This window comes from Osmerus mordax, chromosome 8 (genome assembly GCF_038355195.1).
Source record: "Osmerus mordax isolate fOsmMor3 chromosome 8, fOsmMor3.pri, whole genome shotgun sequence".
NCBI lineage: Eukaryota > Metazoa > Chordata > Actinopteri > Osmeriformes > Osmeridae > Osmerus > Osmerus mordax.
The window spans coordinates 12,465,641-12,486,695 of NC_090057.1; the positions used below are offsets into that span (position 1 = coordinate 12,465,641).

At 46.2% G+C, this 21,055-nt stretch overlaps 1 protein-coding gene across 1 annotated transcript in view; it reads right to left on the minus strand.

The window, feature by feature from the left end:
- The window catches only part of kif26aa (kinesin family member 26Aa), a 73,978-nt gene that overhangs the window by 33,142 nt on the left and 19,781 nt on the right, over nt 1-21,055 (minus strand). The window contains exons 3-4 of the mRNA XM_067241410.1: nt 16,011-16,514; nt 8,772-8,914 (exon numbers count right to left, since the gene is read on the minus strand). Coding sequence (XP_067097511.1) covers nt 8,772-8,914; nt 16,011-16,514 — 647 coding nt within the window. The remainder of the gene's footprint in view (nt 1-8,771; nt 8,915-16,010; nt 16,515-21,055) is intronic.

Sequence of the window (21,055 nt, forward strand, 5' to 3'; positions counted from 1 at the left end):
TTTCGCTCCGTGGGAACATGCGTGCCCACGCCTCAACACGATCTCCATCATCCCGATAGCCCAGGAAGCAGGTCACAAATCAAGGAGCTCACAGGCTGTGCACATGTGCCGGCCAATGAGTGCTCACGACCCCTCCGACCGCTCCATCATCCCTCTTAACTCTGTCCTTTCCCTGAGAGGCACGGCTACACTTCCTGTCCTGAGATCCATCACGACACGTCAAGACGTCTGGCCTAAACATGTCTGTTAGCCGCTCACGGTTCGCGTCGAGTGGGAGGGCCAGAGGAGATTCGTTTGTCTCCCAAACCCATCTTAATATCGACCGTCGCAGTAGGAGCGAGTAGGAAAGAGCAGACAGACACAGCGGCCGTGCTGAATTATGTAGACCTCACGGTAGCTCCTTAATGTTCCTGGTTTTGATCCACGCTGAAACTGAATCCGGTATGAGCTCCGACACGGGAGTTTCCTTTTCATGTGAAGCCGATGATTTCCATTATGTGGGATTAGCCATCCACCATTTCCTTTATCAGTGGGGGTACATTAATTAATATCACATAAGGATTTGGCACAGGGAAAATGGCAGTGCTTTCCCCTCTTCTCAAAGGCACTCCAGTCCCCTCCTTTGTCCTCTGTGTTCTCTCTACCATGAACGGCATGAGGCAGCTAATGCATACGTTATCAGATGCTGGGGTGAGGGGGAGGGGGGGAGGGGAGAAAGGGGGGGGGGGGTTTGACTTGTGACTTTGGCGCCATGGGGGCATGTCAGCAATAATTGGGAGAGACGCCTGGAGGTTTTTGCCGAAAACAGTATGATATCACTTAGGCCTCCCGTTGACCTGTCCTCAGCACCTGCCAAACCCAGTATGGGGGCGCACCGCCGCCGCAACGCCCCTGCTTAGGCCTTTGTCATGATGAGGCGTGACAGCTGCTGGCGTGAGGCGTGAGCTACGGGGCCACAGCGGCGAGCCATTTGAGATGAAGTCTAATGCCAACGTCCCAGAGCCCAGGGGAACACAGTTCTTTTGTCGTTGTCGACCCATTTAGGACTCATGTCCGAACGATTGCCCCCACAACATGGGTCCGCGTCTGGGCTTGCCAGGGCCAACAGTGGGGGGTTTGGCTGCATTACCAGGAGAAAGCGGTGTCAACAGTTGGGGGTTGTTCCCCGAGCTCCCGTAGCTGAGATTGAGACAAAGCCGGCATGTTGTTTTCTAGCATGTCGGGAATTAGGAAATGTGATCCGGGTCGTTTGTTCAACATCCATGTTGTATTAATCTTACGCTGCAAGCCCACCCGCAGTCTGTGTTGGTTGTGGTGCAAGCCAGGAAAGCTGTTGGGAGTGAACTGCAAGCTGTTAAGGGACTGTAGCAGCCTAACACTGCGTAAACATCCACCTTCGCTATTGTTGACTCGAACGAGTCAAGAGCCTGTCAGGGGGGGGGGGGGAAGACTGCAAGATGGCGTGTAAAATCTGTTTTTGATTCCCTGTCCACCGAACACATCCTCGAAACTTGCAAAAGCGTCAGGGGAAGTAGAGCATGTAATTGTATCTATATCTTGTCCTTTTGGTCCAGTGGTATTCAAATGCAGAGCCCGCGTTTTTAGAATTGGCTTTATATCATGCATTGTTTAGGTCATTGAGGTCGGGCATGTTTTTTAAATGCTGCTTATCCCTTGAATAAGGGTTAAAATGCTAGGGTGGTTTGGAAAGAAAGAGGAGCAGGTAAATCTCTAGTGATCTTATTAGCATTCATCTACGACAGCGTGGAGTGTGAAATGAGAAAAGGCGAGGATTAGTGGGGAACCTCAGGAGAGACTGGGGGGAAATGGGGGGGGGAGAAATTAAGGGAGAATCAGAGAGCAAGAGAGAGTGAGAGAGAGAGGAACAGGCAGTGAGGAAGGAAACAGGAGACAGGTTAGGAGGAAGAGGAAGATGAACCAATACAAAGGAAAAAAGGCTACAGTACAGGTGGTAGTGAGAGAAAGAAAATGTCCAGAGAGAAAAAAGAACAGAGAGAGAGAATGAAGGCAGCCTATTTCTGGCCAGCTGCCAAGTCAAGCCCCCTGAATTAAGTCAAATAATTGTTTTAAGTAACGTGATTGCTGAAACCACACTGGACTCGGCGCTTGATGCTCCATATGAACGCTCTCGGTCAGCCAGTGAGAAGATTTGAATATAACACTGAAATCCAGTTCATGCAACACGTGTCAGGACTGTTCCAATCCTTGTCCATCTGTTTCTTAAAGCTCACATTCAACAATATTCTCCAGTTGAAAATCCAGCCCTCCTTGCCAGCCGGTGTGGGAAGTCTGACTACAGAGATTGTGAACTGATTTCCGAGATGTCGGTGTCTGAGACAGAGGCCTGAGACACAGGTCTGAGACCAGTCTTTGAGATACTGAACTGATGTCGAACCAGCCGATAGATGTGCACTACTCAGGCCATCTGATAAGAATTTCCAGCCCACGGATGCGAGAGATGCAAGACCCACAGCGGATCTAGGACCAGCTTCCTTTGAAGTCGTGAACATCCAGATCATCTGATAAGATGCTAAGATGCCATTCAGGGGAAATGTCGGCGACTGTTCCCGGCTTCGACTGGCATCCATCTTGATCTCTATGAGGGTCTCTGTGCCCAAAGTCCAGACAGAGCGCTACCAGGTATATTTAGTCTAAGACAGTGACGCTAAGCAGACCTAGTTACGGTTTAGTCTGACTGCTAGCCTTTGGGATTTGATAAATCTTCTAGACAGTAAGCAGGCTTCGGTCTGATAGAATTCAGTCCATCCGATGTCTAGCTCTGCAAAACCTGTCGTCGCAAACACTGGCCAAACTCCAACATTCTTCTATTCTTCCCGTAGACGCTGGAGTTTGCGAGAAAAAAAACGTGTGGCTTAGGTTTGTTTGCGGGGGAAGAGAATAATCGAAAGAGTCCCAAGTAATTGCATCTCATGCCAGTGTTCGTGTTCTATTTCGGGTTCATCCTGACAACTCATGATGAAGACACTGTTTTTCCTTCGTACATCTCGAGCTCCCAAGGTACTGCTGACTAAGACAAACTGTCCGCGTTGACTTCGAGTTTGTTTTGGTTTCTCACACTGATTCGTTTGCATTCTTTGTACCGTGCCCTGCTAACGTCTTAGGTGTTTGAGCGCGGTGATGAGAGGCTTCTTGTAGCCTGGAGTTGGCAGGGTAATTATGGTCCCTGCTTCACGCTCCACAGACACACACTGACTCTTCTTCAGCATGCACACGCACACAACAAACACACACAACAACACACCCACGAACGTTCAAATAGAGGCATATGCTTTCCAAACACGCCGCCGAGCAATCCCACACAAAACACACACACACGCGCACAGACACCTCCGAATGCACACAAGCCCTTTCGAGAGCTTTCACACACCTACAGCACACACATACAAAGATACTCACACACACGCCTCTTCGCTCATAAATCCTGCGTGTTTGAGCCAGGCACCCGTGCCTCCTCATCCGTTACCGTGGATTATGAAGCTGTTACTGACAGGTGCTCACAGGCGCTCAGCGCTCCCTTGTAGTAGCCGACGACTGCCATGAATCAAAGCAGGCTCTGCCAGCAAGACAGAGGGCAACGTGGGTGTGCGTGTGTTGTGTGGGTGTGTGTGTGTTTGCGTGTGTTGTGTGTGTGCGTGTGTTGTGTGTGTGTGTGTTGCGTGTGTGGAAAGAGGGAAAGAGGCAATCGGTCCAAGGGCACTCACAGACAGGAGGAGAAGCACCTGAGTGCTGCGTCTCCCACGAGTCTCCTATGTCGGAGGCGGGGGAGCAGAGGCCTCCTTTGGAATGCTTAATCAGTTCTTTTTTTATATTCGAAAATAATGAAACGTTCCAACACAGGCCATCCTGAGATTTGTCGGCGAGGATTTGACGACAAGGAGAGGAAAAACGAACTGAGGACTAGACCAGGGTGAGCCAGCCACAGAGCATGGTCAGTCCGAGGAACACTCATGAGCCTGTCCAAGCAAGCACAGAGCTAGAAAGAGGAGGAGAGTTGAGAGAGAGCGAGGATGAAGAAGAGTAGAGGTTGGAGAGGAGGAGGAGGACAGGAGAAGGGAGACGAGCCAAGAGCCGAGAGGAGAACACTCCTTCACGTCCCCTCATTAATCTTTCCTTCAGCGGATGAGGAAGACTAGCGCGCCATTATTTATTTACCGCCGTCTCAGCGCCGGGGCTATCAACACAAACAGCCTGAGGGCTCCTGGGTAAAAAAAAAGAAAAAAAAAGTGTGACTGATTAATCTGTTAGTGCACAGGAAGAAGACGACCTAAGAGAGAGAGAGAGAGAGAGAGAGAGAGAGAGAGAGAGAGAGAGAGAGAGAGAGAGAGAGAGGGAAAGAAGGAAGAAACTGCTGTCCCAAACATATACTTGTCAATGTATAATGGCAAACAGCACAGGGCTATGTATACAGTTTACTACCCCCCACAGTAGAAGCAGTGTGGGTACAGAAAGCAAACATGTCCCCCATATACTTCAAGTAAAGAGAAAAAGAGCCTCCTCACAGAATGGGGTTAGGGTATTGAACAGAAAAAAAAGAAATACAAACTTGATATCAATATGAGATACACAGCCTGCAGTTATATCAACAGTAGCATCGTGAAATGTGTGCGCATGAAATCTCTAGTAGATTGTATTTGGGCAAGGATGATTAATGTGTGTATTTGTGTGCGGCCTTCGTGTTTGTATTAGTCAGTGTGTGCTTGTCAAAGCAAAACAGAGGGAGTTGCCCGGCGACAGTGAGCGGATGTAATTGCTCTGTGACTCTGCATACATTAGCTGCATTGACCACTGGTTGCTCTGTGATCCAATCAGTCAACCGACAGATGCTCACCTCACGGTTGGCCCCAACGCCGCTGCAAATGACTAACACAACACTGGCCTCTGCATGCCAGTGACCTATTATCACACACATCCTCTCCCACAGGGACAGAGCACTCCATCAAACAGAGGGTGACGCACTCCTTAGGGATACGCTTTGTCCGAACACCTGGTGGTGACAATATCGAAAGTATTCGAGGTCAGGGGGGGTCGTCGCGGAAAGATTTTCTCGGGACAACTGGCGAGATTTCTGTCTTTGCGTCGCATTTTAAATGTCTTCCGACTCCAATTGGGACTTGGGAAACAAACACAGAGTGGTTAAGGGCGAGTTGTGGACCTGTGAGGGAGTGAATCCACTGAACTCTGAGTACCAAAGCGCACGCGAACCACCTGCCTTTAGCGATGCAGGCGTCTCCGTTCCTGAAGCCGCGGCTTGAAAGCCAATGTCTATTTCCCTGAACGTGGCCAATCGAAGCGGCGATGTAGCGCCACGGACGCCCCTTAATCCTACAAAACAAAGCTTAGCCGTTATGCAAACGAACCGAGACACATATCGGGATGCGTTGGATTTGCTTCAGCCATCTACCACCCCCTGGAACGTCGTGTTTGTACCATCGGCGTTGCTGGATGCTTGGAACGTTTTGTGAGGTGCGCGTACGTTATGGGGAATTGCAACTGCCTCTTTCAAAGTCACTTGTCTGGCCTTGGGAGTCAAGCTGACCAGAACACCTTGGACTAAATGTCCACAAACGCGTTGCCATGGCAGCAGAGTTGGATTTCCCAGCAAGAGAAGAGGAAAGAGAAAAGGGGGGTTGGGGGGCAATGAAGTGCGTGTGGTGAAATTTGGGACTTCCCAATCCCTTGAAATACACAATATAAAGATGCATTGGGAGAATTATTTGAGAAGCACAGAGCTAATCAATTCCCTGATTGTTGTAATATGTAGTCACTTCTAAGGCGCTGCCATGCTACTGATACTGTCAATCTTTCGTATGACTATTCTACAGGTATCAAATGTCAAATAAACAATAATAATCCCTACTACTTCTGCAAAATCTTTTTCACATTTGAAGAAGACTCCTTAAAGCTGACTAAATTGTCAGTTCTTAACACTGGTTAAAAGTGCCATTTGACACAGCACCTCACCCCTTGACCCTGCTGGTTTCCCCGGGATACGATTCAGTGCCAGTGCCCAGCAGTGTTGTGACAGTCATCCTCCAACTGAGATGGCAGTGTGGTAAACAAGAGTTGGCAGGAGGGCGAGGGGCCTGACCAAGGCACTGTCAGACAGGCACTGCGAGGGCTACCCATGGGGTCCTACGGTGGAACAAGCTGGTTGGTCTATGATGTCATTGTGGCAACAGCAACTTATCTGACTGAAAAATATATTCTTATGTTTAAATGTTTTCCTTCTCTGACTGACTAAAAATAGGAAGTAGGGTGTGCGATACAGTGTGAGACTGTGATAAATGCTGAAATCTAGATGGCTTTCATAACAGTGGGTATACATCTCATCCTTTTTACGGGGTCAATATGTTAACGTGAAACGTTTATATTGTATGTGAAAATACGGAAAATTTAAAATTCCCTGACCAATTGAAATCAACTTAAAGCAAAAGGCAGAAGCTGTGGGATAATATAGTAAGCCAGTAATGGGCTTCCAAATATCTAAGTACCATCGGTTTCTAAATATACCATCTTTCACTTGGCTACGTCATACTGTGAGAATTCCCCCTCAGAGACCAGCTCTCCATACCATCTCTCTACACCTTCCTAGGCTATGTTATGACAGATACTTTATCCATACTAACTTGGAGTATCAGATATAGGTGTGCTGCCGTTTGATCTATCTGCCTGCATTGGATCTGCGCTCCATCTCTCAAAGGAGTGCTCCTTCCCAGGCCTCTGACTTTCCATGGTGTACCGCAATCTGCTTGGCTGTGCAAAAAGCCAATCTGCTGCATGCTAGTGCAGGTTTTTTTATATAATGGAGTAATGGTAATCTAGCTTTCAAAGATTTACAGATAAAAGGAGAGAGTGGTTCTGTATCGTTCCCTCTGACTTGAGATAGAGCTGGTTGGGTGGACTTTGATGTGATCGCAGGTCTAGCGAATACTTAAGGGCTCTCTATCTGTCTCCTGCCTGGTGAATTTTGAAGGGCTTTAGTTGTGCCGGGTGCCGTAAAGCTTTAAAGCTTTTTTGTAGAGAGTGACAGTGATGGAAGGCACTTTCTAGAAATGTTCAGGAGGACAGAATTCAGTGGCTTTGGCTCCTGGTGTTGTTTACGGCGCTTGTTGTCTATGTTTTGTCGAGCGGGGGAATCTCATATCCTTCCAATTTACCGCAGTGTGTTTGCTTTGGTAGTAGTAGTGCATCAAGCGTAAAGCACTTTCTGAGTGCCTGAAAAGAAGATCCTCACTGTCGTTTGTAACATGACACAGGGAAGAAGGTTTTTATGTCTTTTGGTCTTGTTTTACAGCTTTGTTTATCCCCTACTGTAGTTTGATGGGTTTTCTCACAAGTCCAACACAACGCCAGTTTGGCCTGTTGGTTGTGAGGATCTACAGAGGTATTATGGGGGCTAAACACACATACCTACACACATACACACAAGAAACGCACTTCAATCCTTTTTTCTGATGGATTCACATGTAACCGAAACGAACATACATGCCTCTTTTCATCACGAGGATTTACAGAAAGGATATACCAAAAAAAAAACACCCACAAACACACACAAACACACTGAGTGGTATTTTGTGGAACCTGACAGTCAGGAAATGGCCTTATCCCATTCTCCTTTCTTTCAAATTTGCTTTTGACCTTTCTCTGGCAAAGGCCTCATCTGATTTGCTGAAATGGGTCCTATTGGTTAACCCAGCATCCAGCTGTAAAGCTGTCAAAGTAGAGTGATGTGGTCTTTGCGTTGGCAAGAGGTCTAATGTTTGGTCCATCACAAAAGTTATATAACGGGGTACTTTTAAACAGCTCGGGTGTATAGTGAAGCTGATGGGGAAAGTAGTTCAATGGTTTCATTCTTGGGGTTGTCTAAACCTAAATGTTAATCCTCTATATTCACTGACATACTGAAAATAAACTCTTAGTCCAGGAAGATAACTTGTGATGCCACATATTTCAGGGGATACAAATGGTAAATCTTCCAATTAAGTCCTATATGAGAGAACACCAGAGTTGACATCTGATGAATCTTCTCACGCTTGACTTCACAGTTCTGGGAGAAAATATCCTCTTGTCAGGGTGTGAAACCTTTTGCTGTAAGTAGCAGCATGTGAGGATAAGGGTAATATATATAGATATCACTCTCCTCATTTTCCCTCTGAGAAATTAATCTGCTTTCTCTGTTTCTGTCTTTTTTTTCTGTCTCTCTTCCTCATCCTCCCTTCCTCCTCTCCCTCTTAATGCACTCCAATCAATTCCCAAAACACTCAAACTAGGGGTGGTATATTGTCCATGAGGTCATTAGCTTGCCTGAAGCCTAGCCTGAAGAAAAGTGAGACTCTTTGCTTCATATTTTTGACAGTTCCAAACCCATTGAGGATTTCAGTTGGGTTATGCTGGCTGTGTGCATTGTTCTGTGTGGTCCAGTATGATGATGATGGACATAACCGGTGGAAACTGCTTCTTGATCCACCTCTACAAAGAATAAACTAGAATCCTAGCCCTCCCTGTATTTCTGCACAATGCCGTACTGTATCAAGGTAGCAATTTTCCAATCATATGTGGCTAAAATAGCTACCAAATCCTATGATTTGTAAGCATTTGCTTCCAAGGTTCTATTCAAAGTGTTGGTAACACGGGCCTACCTCCTAGGACTATGTCTCAGGTGCAATCCCACCTCAATGTCATGGGTCAACAGTCCATCCCTGCTTTCCTGATAAAAGACCGGAGCCTACCTGATGAAAAAGGAGGCTGCGGCTGAGGTGGTGTGGCTGGTTTGTGTGGAGGTGGTGTGAGCCACGGGCTTAGGTCTGGGGACCGAGTCATAGATGGGGCCACCCATGGCCACATAGTCACTTTCTGCATCAGCAGCCAAGCCCTGAGAGAGAAAAAGAGAGAGAGGGAGAGAGAGGGGGGGGGAGGGAGGAAGCAAATAAGCATTAGCATGGAGACTCCACCATTTCATCTTAAATACGTTGAACTTAAAAGACCTCTTTTAGTGGTGGCGAGAGATCCAACACGGAGAACCAGACTGTCACCACTGGTGAAGGCCCATATCAAAGTCTTGGGTGCTGAGCTAAGCGAAACGTTGCCAGTAGCCAATACCTTGTGCTCAGCAGCTGTCAGCGCTGCACCACCCGTTCCAGAGAAAGCCTCCTCACAGGCCCCCAACGCCCAGGGGAAAACAAGCCATGCGGGCCGTTACACAGCAGGAAATGACCTGTGGAACACGGCCATGGTCCACTGCTACATTTCCAGCAGGAACAGGAATAGGACAGTTGGTTCTCTACTGTCACAGCTGCGACGAGGTCATTAGGCAATTATACCTCATCATTAGCTTTGGCTCGAAAATCGGTGGTCCCCACTGTGCCCATTCTGAGAGAAGGCAATATGGTTGTTCTCACAAGTGAGTCACAAATAATTTGTCAAAAAGGGAGTACCAATACAAAACAATGTGTATTGTTTGGTTGACTGAGTGCAATTTTAGATGGATGACAACAAGCAAACAACACCAGCGTGTAGTTTGTCTGAGATTTCTCGTACGCACATAAATCGCACGTCAGTCATCTCCACGCAGTACACTTTCAAATGAATACATTTCATTCCACCATTGTCCTTTGGCCTTGTTCTCTCAAACAAGCTAAACGCATCTTTGATGTTTCTTAAGCTTCCTGTCGGAGCGTGTTGTGACTGTGGCATTTCGGTCTTTTATATTCATCTTCCCCCCTTTCCTTTTTTCTTCTTCATTTCTTCTCTTTCCTCATCTTTCAATTCATCCCTCCGGTTTGCCTCGGATGTGCGCCTGACCCCCGCCCGCCTGGCATCCACTTGTCACGGCGGATTACTGTGGCGACGGCTGTGGCGACGGGGGCCTAGGCGTGCTGGCGGTAGCGGGGAGTCTATTATTCAGCTCTTTGACTGTGGTCGGCGTGCACCAGCTAACAGGATTACACACAGACGGGGCGGCCGCCCCTCCGCGGCGGTGCCGCCACGGAGAGAAAGAGAGGAAGGACGTCTCCACAACGCTGCCGAAGCCACTGGCCGACGTCCCTAACCGGCTAATGGTAACTTCATATGAAGGCCAATGCTGAGAGTATGAATGTGACAGTATAGTTGTGTACACTAACGCTTGTGTATAAGGTTGAGAGGAGAGCAATCACAACAGTAGGTGGGTTTTTGTGCTACTTTTTTTTATGCTCCAAGGAGGTTTGGGCCTTCCAGGGCTGTTTTACTAGCCTGGCTCTGCCCTCCTACGTACTTCTGCTCAATTTCGATTTTGCTTCTGTACTAGGTCTGGGAATTCGGCACACAAGTCGGTTTTCTCAAATACATTTTTTGTACGGCCAATCAGCGAACAGAGGGTGTGGCTGAGAACGATGATGTTGATGCCGTGCGCTAGTTTGAGTTGTAGTTCAGTAATGGCGGCGGAGAAAGATGCGAGCGAAGCCATTGGATCCATTGTGGCAACGCTGCCGAAAATCCAAAAGTTAAAGCCGGAGCAAGAACAATCTTTGCTAAGTTTTGTTGGTGGCCATGATGTTGTGGCCCTCCTCCCCACGTGGTTCAGGAAAAGTTTGATTTTCCAGCTACGGCAGCTAGCTCTGTTACAGTAGTACGAAGGAGTTTGCTAAGGTGAACGCTAGTGATTGGTTATGGCAGATCAGAGTGGCTCTGGGCAGATCCAATAGTTTTAAACTTCAACAGAGTACCCGTCTACAAGGAAGTTAACGCTTGTCAATGGAGTGATCCCAGACCCTCTGTACGAGAGTCTGGTTAGGACCAGGCTACTGTTTTACATGCATCCGTTTTTAGTTCGATCGACTCTAGAAAAACATTATTTCATCAAATATAAATGTTTCATTCTGGTGTCATTTTCTTCTTGAGCATTCTTGATATATTAATATTTGGGAAAAGGTTTGGGTAAACATATAAAGCGTTGGGTTTAGGTACAATCCCCGAATTACGAAATAGCTTTATATGCATGTTACGATGCATATAAAGGCGATGCATATAAAGGCGATGCACATTTGTATTACATATTTGCGACATCAACATTAATGGCAGTTTGCTGCATAGTTAGTAGAAGAACATAATACAATTACTGTACATTGTATTGTGACACAAGGTTTTGCTTCTTTACTAACCTTGGACATTTTTGGATTGGCATTAACTTACTGCCCACCACCCAAGGGTATTTGTGTACCAGCAGTAAGTGTAAACATACCTGTACTGTGGCTAAAATATTACGAACCACAACAGACATCATTTGTTTACCCTCCTCCAGCACTAACCATCTGTCGACTGCCTAATGATAGCAGTTGCTATTTATGCAACATGAACGTGAGTGCCATAGTCTGATAGGCACGTACGATAGAGGGAAGTGACACTTCCGTCACTGCGACTTCAAAAAGGGCCCTCGTGACACACTCGTGGAACTTTTATGAAGTCTCCCGAGCGCCCTTTCCGAAGACAGGTGTCCTAATTTTGTCTCCCTCTACCAGCAGTTCACGTTAGTTGTGCTTTGTGACACGCGTGTGCGAAACCACACGCAATCTAACGGCGACCCAGATACAAATGTTGCTATTTCGGTTCCCAGACTTCAATGGCAGTCACACGACAAGCAGTGATAAGGGAATGGTAGAAAATCAGACCCAATTCCAATGCTGTGACCTTCCTCAACAAGTTGATGGGTAGATAATGAGCTGTACAGTCGCTCTACGTATCTGGGAACAGGTTCCACGACAACTACTGTACAGTATAATTTTAATCCATCCTCTCTTCCACATCCCATAATTAGGATCTAACACGTGTAGAGGGTTGTCCTCAGAGGAGCCTATTAACACTCAGCGGGGAGAAGCCCTGCACAGTGGGCTTCAATTGGAGGTCCATTTTTAATGATGTCACGGCCGGGTTATGGCGAAAGGGCAGTGCGGAGGGTGTGAGGAACATCAGGTGAAAGGTGTTACCAGGGCTTGATCCAATCTGCACATGACTCACTGCACATCGACTGTATCGTGTATATGAGTCCCATATGGCTCTGACAGAGACAGGCGGGTCAACAATCTCCCAATATCATACACTGAGTTCAAGTCAAATAATGAATAGAAATCGCAATCATGGCAACTGTAGTACCCCCCCCCCTCCCCCTCCCCCTCCCCCTCCCACCCCCCCCACCCCCCCCCGCTCTTTATCCCGTATGGTGGTGTGTCACATAGGGTGCAGCTGTTTAAACCTGAGCCCAGATTAGGGACTTGGTAACAGCGAGAGGATCACTCCAGGCAACAAGTGCAGGACATTTTTTATTCTGGTGGGGTGCAGTTGAAGGTATGAAACTCTAGGTCTGTAGAGCAGGGGGGGAAAAATGCACCATTGGCCCACAACTTGACTTGCAGGTGGTTTGAGGCAGAAGGTAAATCACTTGCGGTCGATTGAACCTCTCAGTTTGTTAGAGCCGTGAGTCTATGCCTGGATTTCTCCGCTCACCGCTGTGCAGGAAATCCACCTTGATCGGCTTAGAAAGCAATCTATCTTCACAATCCCTTCTTTTATTTGTCCAACCTGTTTTAAATCCTTTCAAACCTGAGCACATGGACTACAATGGATACAAGAGACGGAAACAGTACACTGCCATGAGAGGATTGAGATATATAGAAATGTGGTGGCTTGTTATGAAATAGGGTTTTGGTTCATGTGTTAACCAGTATCACATCATGGCATACTCATTCCCTCAAACTCTTTGCATTCCTCCTCAGCCAAGTCCAAAGAAAAAAGACCGGTCAGCGATGTAAGAGGTGTGCTCGCTCCTCGACATGACGGCAGCCTCCCAGATGGACGGCGAACGTGCTTCTTCACCTCAGGTGAGGCTGAGGGGTCCCATCTGCCAGCTCACGGATGAGCCTCTCTCCTGGCTTCTCTCTCTGTTCTTCCCCTTCCTCCGTGGTGCTTCGTAGTGAAATCACACAGAATGCATTCTGACACCCCCGGGCACGTCTTCGAGGCACACAATGATATAAGTGATATTAGGAAGCAGCTGGGTGGCATTGCAGGCTTTGGTTTGGCGAATGGGAACGAGACTCTTTGAAACTGTTACTGACAAAAGAGCCTCTTTGAAAGGGCGTCCTTGCCTCCTACCTCTTCTTTGAAGAAATAACGCACCCCTCTTGAAAAATCAGGCCTCCCTCGAAAGTCGGGCAGCTCGCATTTACAGTTAGCGCTGGGTTTGGATGGCACACAAATTCAGGGGACAGTTTAATATGATCGACAATAAAGTCATGAGACTGAATACAGGGTAGCAAGGTCTTTTTTAATAAACACCTTATGTTAATTGTAGGTTCCTCAGGAAGGCATTACAGTCTTAAAGGCATTCCCGACATCTCGTTCTGAGGTAATTGGGATGCTACAGCCCAGCTCAATGTCTAATTGCTTCTTAGTACCAAGGTGGAGAGGGGGGAGGGGGGGGGGGAGGGTAGTCAGTCCACCACTAACAAGGACAATTGCCAGCTTTGAGTTGCATGTAGCCTATTCAGTTTAAAGCATAAGTGAATGCTACACTACACGCTCTCAGCACTTGTTAACATTTGTGAGATGTGATGGCAAGAGGTCCACAAAGATTACTAGGGAAAGATTGCCTGTAAATTCCCACCAATGGCATATACATAGAAAGTAAGTGCAGGAAATGTGTGCATTAGATATTTTTGTGACAATTACAATTTCCAGTTTTTGATTTGAAGCACATACGCATATTGCCATACATTTTGAAGACCACATGTTTAAAGGGCTCATAATGAAATCAGTCACTTTCAATGCAGCATTTTGTGCAAAGGATAATTCTTTGTTTTTCAATCAGGGAAGGATTTATTAAAGGCATCTTATTGGTGAAGCTGATGTTAAACCTGCCTGACAAGAGTTTAGATGAGATCAAAGGTCAACTCCAGAGAGACACCACCTCAGTGACAACTCGCTGTCAATGAGGGCGAAGCGGAGACAATTAACCAATCAGATGTGTTTCCTGGTCCATCATTTTTTTGGGGCCTGGCCAACCCTCCCTGTCCTAAATCTACAGTCAAACAAATTACAGTCCGAGAGCTGTAGACTAACCAGTGTGAGTAACTTCTTATCATCCATACAGTTTTCAATCAAGCCAAATTGGCCTTAATCCAATTCCAAACCCAAGTCCTCCTATGCTTCGCCGCAACACTCACTTAACGTAGTGCAGCACTTCACAAATCTGTCCTGAGAGATCAATAACTCCCATTCTCTCTCAGGAATGACCTCAGCTTACATTTGCATATCCAATCATCCCCACATTGATTTCCGGCCCTCATTACAACCCCATTATAAGCAGTATGTGCGGTCTAATCTATTGAAGTGCCTCAACTAAAGGCTACGCATGTTTGTGCTGAAGACACAATAGGGCTAAAAGCACCAATCCAGTCCCGTCTGCGAGGGGGCAAATAGCGGGCAGGAGGTCGTTTCCCTTGTCCCCAAGTTTAATCAGCCCATCAAAGAGGTTGGCACCCAGGTCCGATGGATGGTCCTCTTGTGCCGATGAGGTCAGCGGGCGGTAGGATAATCCTCTGGAAGTCCTCTGCATTGAGATGACTTAATGTTCAATCTGTGGGTGGGAAGGTCAAGTGGTGTTTGGGAGGCCGCCACCCAGGTCCGTGGGTACAGCGTCTCGCGGCGGGTAATGAGTCGAGGTGCCAGGCTTATCTGTCCTTCTTTACTGTACGGTCACGACTGCAGCCCCCAAGCAGACCTATTTCAGCCTGTGCTTACCTGAGACTGACTATGCAGCGATCCCTCTTCTCATGTTCATTTGCTCAAGGGTTAAGGGGGTGGTAAGATGAACATTTCTCCAAGTGAAAAAAACGTTCATGGTTGTTCAAAGATTTCTGAGTTTGCGGCCTGTAAAATCCTTCTTGTTCATTACTTTGTTTACCACTTTTTTGGTACCAACTTTGTTTTCCGTTTAGCCATTTTGATTGGTAGGCAATGCTGTATAATAGTAACCCCATGCATAAGGTTTCATTTAGTTCCCATATTGAGTTGTAAGAGAGATAATAAGCACTGCAGATCCAGATAGCAGGCTTTTGACATACCCGACATGCAGGCATGAGAATTTCTCTGTGAGAGTTTGAAAATGTATTCGGATACATCAGAGGAGATAGAAAGACAGATGCAAACTGCACAGCTCCTGCAGTATAGACTTGTCACAAGACACCTACCGTGAACCCCATTAGTCACCTGGCCTCCGCATCCTCCTGGCTGACATACCAAGAACAGCATCAGAGGGTGACATCTCACTCAGGCACATGAAGGCTCCCAGTGATTGTGCCCCTGACATGACACTTACCCAGAGTCGTATTTAAAGACACCTTAGCCTTGAACTAGTGGGAAGCTCCATGATGATGTGATTACGGAACCGCACATAAAAATGACACACAGGGCCATTTAACGAAGGCTAGTAAATAATAACCCTGTTATGCCAACACCGTAAACTACCGATTTCTTACTGAACACAATGTCAAACTCAGTGACCAAATGTCTATGCTGAAAGTCACCTTGGAGGGGTTAGTAGGGTATTTATGTATGTCCCTATGCAGTGGAAAAATCTTTAGCAAGTCAATCCATTTCTCAAGTGGAAAAAGAAAAGTATTGCCGTTCAGTGTTGCCAAGGTAACTGCAAAATCAACAGCTTGGCTCAGATCTGAAATATTATTGAACAGCATGAAAGGTTTGCTCCGGCACCTTGCAGTCCAGAACAATATTTGAGCAAACCAAAAGGTTATCCCTGTTTGATGAACAGGGAGATCCAAGGTATGTTCTTTTCAAATAACTATACAGTGAACACCTTACACAATTTGTACTTGAGAACATCGGAAAATACTACACTTTAGTCAGGTGACGCTACAGTGCACCAATTAAATGGTTGATCCAATCAATGACACAACTGAAGAAAAGACTGAACTTACCATAGGAGGATGGGGCAGAGGAGCCCTGCTGGCACGCGACACTCTCCACACTCCCTCCAGGTAGTGCTGCGCATGCATAGGAATAGGAGTCACGGTTGCCAGGCCTGGAGACTTCGATCCCCCCATATAGGTGCTCTGGATCCCCCCCCAACCACGGACCCCCAATCTGGACCTTTCCCCAATCATTGGATCCTCGTACAGCCTTGGTGGGAGCTTGGCTCGCAGGTCCTCCATGGCCCAATCGGAGGCCTCATGCTGTGGGGGTAGGGACACCCCACTATGGGCAGCAGGGCGAGGGGGTAGGCCAGAAAAGGCCTTGCTCCCGTGTTGTGGATCGGGCATGTCTTGAATGAGGCCCAGGGCCTTGCGCAGTGCCAGGCGTCTCAGCTGGTGGAAGGCAGCACCACAGGCCTCGCAGCTCGTATCACTAGGAACATGTCGCCCCCTGTGAGGCCACTGGAGACCCTGGAGTTTGTCAAAGAGGAAGGCAGCGTAGCCTGGGTCCTGTGGAGAGGAGCAAGAGAGAGAAAAACACAGTTAGTGTACTGAGTCAGTGTGCACAGTCAGGGAAGCACAAGGCAAAGCGTTGGCTTTTATATATTGTTGTCTAAGTGAAAAGGAAGTCCAAATAGGTTTCTTTAATCAAGAATTATCTTAGATTTGGGGTCAGTTCAAGGGATAACACACACTGACTTTGGTGGCCCTAGCAAAGCAGCATTTACAGAAAAAAACGATATTCCAGTATTTTTCCACTATTATAAATATGCAGTCTGGAAGTAGTCATAAGGCAACACATTCACTGCTAAACCGAATAGCCGCAATGGCAGCTGAATATCCAGTATCATCAACAAATTAAACAATTCTGTAGAGGCCTTAAAGAGAACTGGTTTATAATACATAGGTCAAAAATAAAATCATGTAGGCCAAGTATTTACAGTATAAAATACCCCCTAGCTAAGATAAACATCTATCAGTGCAAAAGCTAGGCTGTGGAAATCGACATATTTTGTCTTAAAGATTTGCCTTCCAATGGTTTCTTTTTGCTATGGATATTGTCTTCGGGGGTAAATAAAAATAGGTGCCAAAAAAGACCTTTACAGAAAACCTTAGTAACCTTAACTATGCATAGCAACATGTTTCTGGATTATTTAAGCCTTCTAATTTAACACCATATATTCTTGCAATCCATGCAACTGGTCCTGAAGTAAGTGTCTTATTAGTAGACTAATACACTTAATACTTAAAAATGAGTACAACATTTTCCAAACCACTGATGCCCAAAAAATTCAAACAAGAACAATCTTTCAAACACCTGTCGATGTAATATCAATTAAGAAACGCTCTCCAAAACTCTGAGCAAACATAAACGCACACGGAACTCACAACAGCTGCCGACACACAACGCCTCCCTCCCTGCAGCCCTCGCCTCGGGAAGTGAACATTGTATAAATGTTGATTTAAAGTTGCCAATAAACTCCGGTTGAGCCTGCCTGCTGCCCGCTGTCTTCCGTCTCGGCTGCGGAGGGAGAGGAAGCAGGGGTCGGAGACTGCGTCTGTGTTTATGTGTGTGTGGGAGTGCTGCCCCCACCCTCATCCCTTATCGCTGTCACAGAGGTTTATGTTGAACCTGGAGAGAGTTTGGAGGTCAGGGGCAGGGAGAGCTCTTCTCAGAGCCGCCGCTCGATGATTGACTGCTTTTGTCTGGGGCAAAGGAGCCTGGGAATGGGCTGACAAGAGGGGGGGGGGGGGGGGTGTTGACTGGCCTTACCAGATGCCCGCAATCTGTTCCAGGCTCCAGGGAGCTACGCGATCAATGACCTGTTAAGTGACTGACTTTGATAACTTCGGTACATGCTTAAGTTTTGGTTGCATGGCTCTTATCTTGAAAACAAAAGCTGACCCAGTCTAGTTCCCACACTGTAGTCACGTGAGGTGAAGCCCAATGGTAAGAAACCAGCCACAGGTGTGGCAGAAATGGTACAGAAATTATAGCTGGAGTCACATTCTGGTGCTATCCGTTATCGTGCGTCTACATGCTCGTGCAGTGAATGAACGTCGGAGCCTCAACTATGTCTGAACAGCTGCTGAGCTTGTAAAAGTCCTCCACAGATGTAAGCTCCCGGTGCGTCTCGAAGACCATCCGCTCCATTTTGGGGTCCTAAGACGGATCACAATACCAACGAAGGGGCCGTCTCTCCTTTGTAGAGTGATTTAAGGCCAGGCTGTTGGCTGGCCTTCGCTTCTATGGGCAGAATGTGTGCCTGGAGCCCTTCACACAGGGACAGAACGAGGTCATGAACTTTGTTTTGTTCCGAGGAGTCAATACCTCTCAAAGGGCCAAAGTCTCCAAGGCACGGTGTCTGCGTGTGTCTGCCCTTGCAAGCTCGCGGACAGAGGCACGGGTGACCAGGCACACTTTGGTGACAATCCAGAACAAGTGACTTCTGAGGGGACATTGCAATGGTTTACAACTCATTCCTGTCACTGGGTTAGGGCCCATTCACAGAAACAGACTGTAGGCCTGAAGCTATTGTTTAAGGGTCTGGGTCAAATAATCTGCTCGAAGGGATGCCACAGATGTGATTTTGTTTTGTTGTGTTGTAGATTTGCTGGATGGAAACTTTGACTGAACTTTAATTGAACATGATACATACCAAATATGTTATATGTTATGAACTGGGAAGCCCAAGTCATACAATTTTGTATATTTTGTATATTGTTTCAAGCATAATAGGCTATATAAAGCTATTGGACAGAACTAGATTTGCAAGACATGCTGCAACACTCAACAATAAATAATTGCGGTAGGTGCCATTGTTGAGGTTGTTTTCAATTGAAGACTGTTTGATATAACTGTGACACAGCATGAGAACGTTTTTTATATAATCCTATGTAGTATAGAACATTATGAAAATGCAATGTAAATATGCTCCGATGTGAGCTATATTCACTGTGACATAAAGTCCATCTAATTGTCTTGTTTCCTTCTTAAGTAAGTCACCCTTTAAACATAACAGTAAGTATAAAGTTGCCTAATCAATAGAATTGGGAACAGTACTCGTTTTATAATGAGTGAAAACTTATGGCTACATTCCCATAAAAGTGTCTTGTAGGAATTTACGAACTTCAAAAACCTGTTAACGAAAGCTGTAAACAAAAATCACAATACTGATTTGTTTTCTTAACAACTTCATTCCCAAGCTTAACAATAGAGGAATAGAGCACAGACAATTGGTTCCGAGGGAATTATTACAGAAAAACAAAAGCTCGGTTAACAGTTGAGACAGACATGCCATTCTTTGGAATTGGCCTCAGTCTCCAGTACGCTGTAAAGGTTGTGCATATACAGATGGACTTTGTATGACCCCTGACCCTGGTACCTATCGACCTCGGCCAACCTACACTTTGGAAGACCTGAGGGCTGTTGTGTTACACATATGCGGGTCAGATAACTTATCAAAGCAAAACAAGAATTGCAGGATTCTCAAAGAGTTGGAGCATGAAATGCTTGTGAGAGCACAATCCAAAGTAAACTGATTACCCTTAGAAATTCAACAAACTCACGCAACAATTGCACACGAGGCAGGACTAAAGTGGCCTGACAGCATAACGACAGCAGGCCAGTATCAAACAAGTGTTTACAGTATTGATGGGCTACTAACGATGCAACAAACTCAGACAGTAACCAAACTTAAATAAGTAATTAAAAACGTGTTAGGCTATCTAATGAAAGGCTAGTTCAATTTTACCTTGATATAGAGCCTTTTGATGTTGCTTTGCTGTTACACACCAAACGTACCGGTATTTCAAAAAAAATCTATAATGTAATCCCAGCCCACGAGAGAATAGCAAAGATGCCTCGCTGCTCGACTGAAAGAAGTAACTGAACCACAGATGCGAACGCAGAAGTTCACTCTCTTCTCCAGTGATGTAAATCACACAGCGTCTTGTATTGATATTGACAGTTGGTGGGCGTTGCCCACAGCGGGCCCGGCAGATTTACACAATGAATCGCCCTAACGCACAAATTATATCCTCGGTTTTATTCGCAATCTTATTTGAAAATGTGTTATTTCAAGTTGTACCTCGCGCACGTTCTTTTATGAAGTCCTGCACGTGCTAAAATCCACGCAAATATGTATTTCCTTCTAAAAATTTGCGTGTAGTTCATTAATCTATCCTTACAAGATACTGTTCACATGATGGCTGGAAGCAAAGTGATATCATAATGCCGTTGGTGCAAACAACACAGTGCAAAACACAGTGGGCCTACTGAATCGCGCCAGGTTACAGATAAAGTTAGCCGAACCAAATTTCTCTTCAGTATTGGCATGCATTGCTTCTCCATTATGCAGAACATCCTCCATGTATGCATTAAACATGGTGTCACAAGATTCATCATCTCTGTGTCTCAGCAGCCTATGTCTCCCTATGCTCTCAGAAGGCACAGGACTGCAGACAGGTGTCAGCAGAGCGGGTTGCCAGATTCTCAAAGCAGCACTGTGGTCATTAACATGAAAGGAGCAGTCACAGTTCAAAATTCCGCTAGACAGGCGATTGTACAATGTGGTGACGACGAGCGTCATCCTGTGTAGGACCCTTCGCAATGGGACAGGTGGCAGTGTCTCATTATAGCTCCATATCAATAAGCTCCCTTTAGAAATTAGAGAATGAGGGTGACGGGTGAGATGGTTGTAAGTTGATGGGTAGGGGTATATTCTGGGGCCTTTGCCTTGAGCTGGTTCTAGATTCAAATAGGTGCTTCTTAATCTTACTTCATGTCATAGATGACATAGTGTAGTGGACCCTTAGCTTCTGTTGGTTTAGTGATGTTATAGCCCCAACAAGAAATAGTGTGGTTGTCAGTTGTCATACTTAAATATGGTATTTAGTTGTTTTCTATGAGTAACAATACCAAAGACATAACTGGATTTCCTACAGACCCTCAGTAATTTCTCCATTCCCTGGACCCCTTTCCTGTTCAAAATGCAGAACATCTTTGTGCATATTCATGGCCAGCTCCTAATTAAAAAATCCTGAGAAGA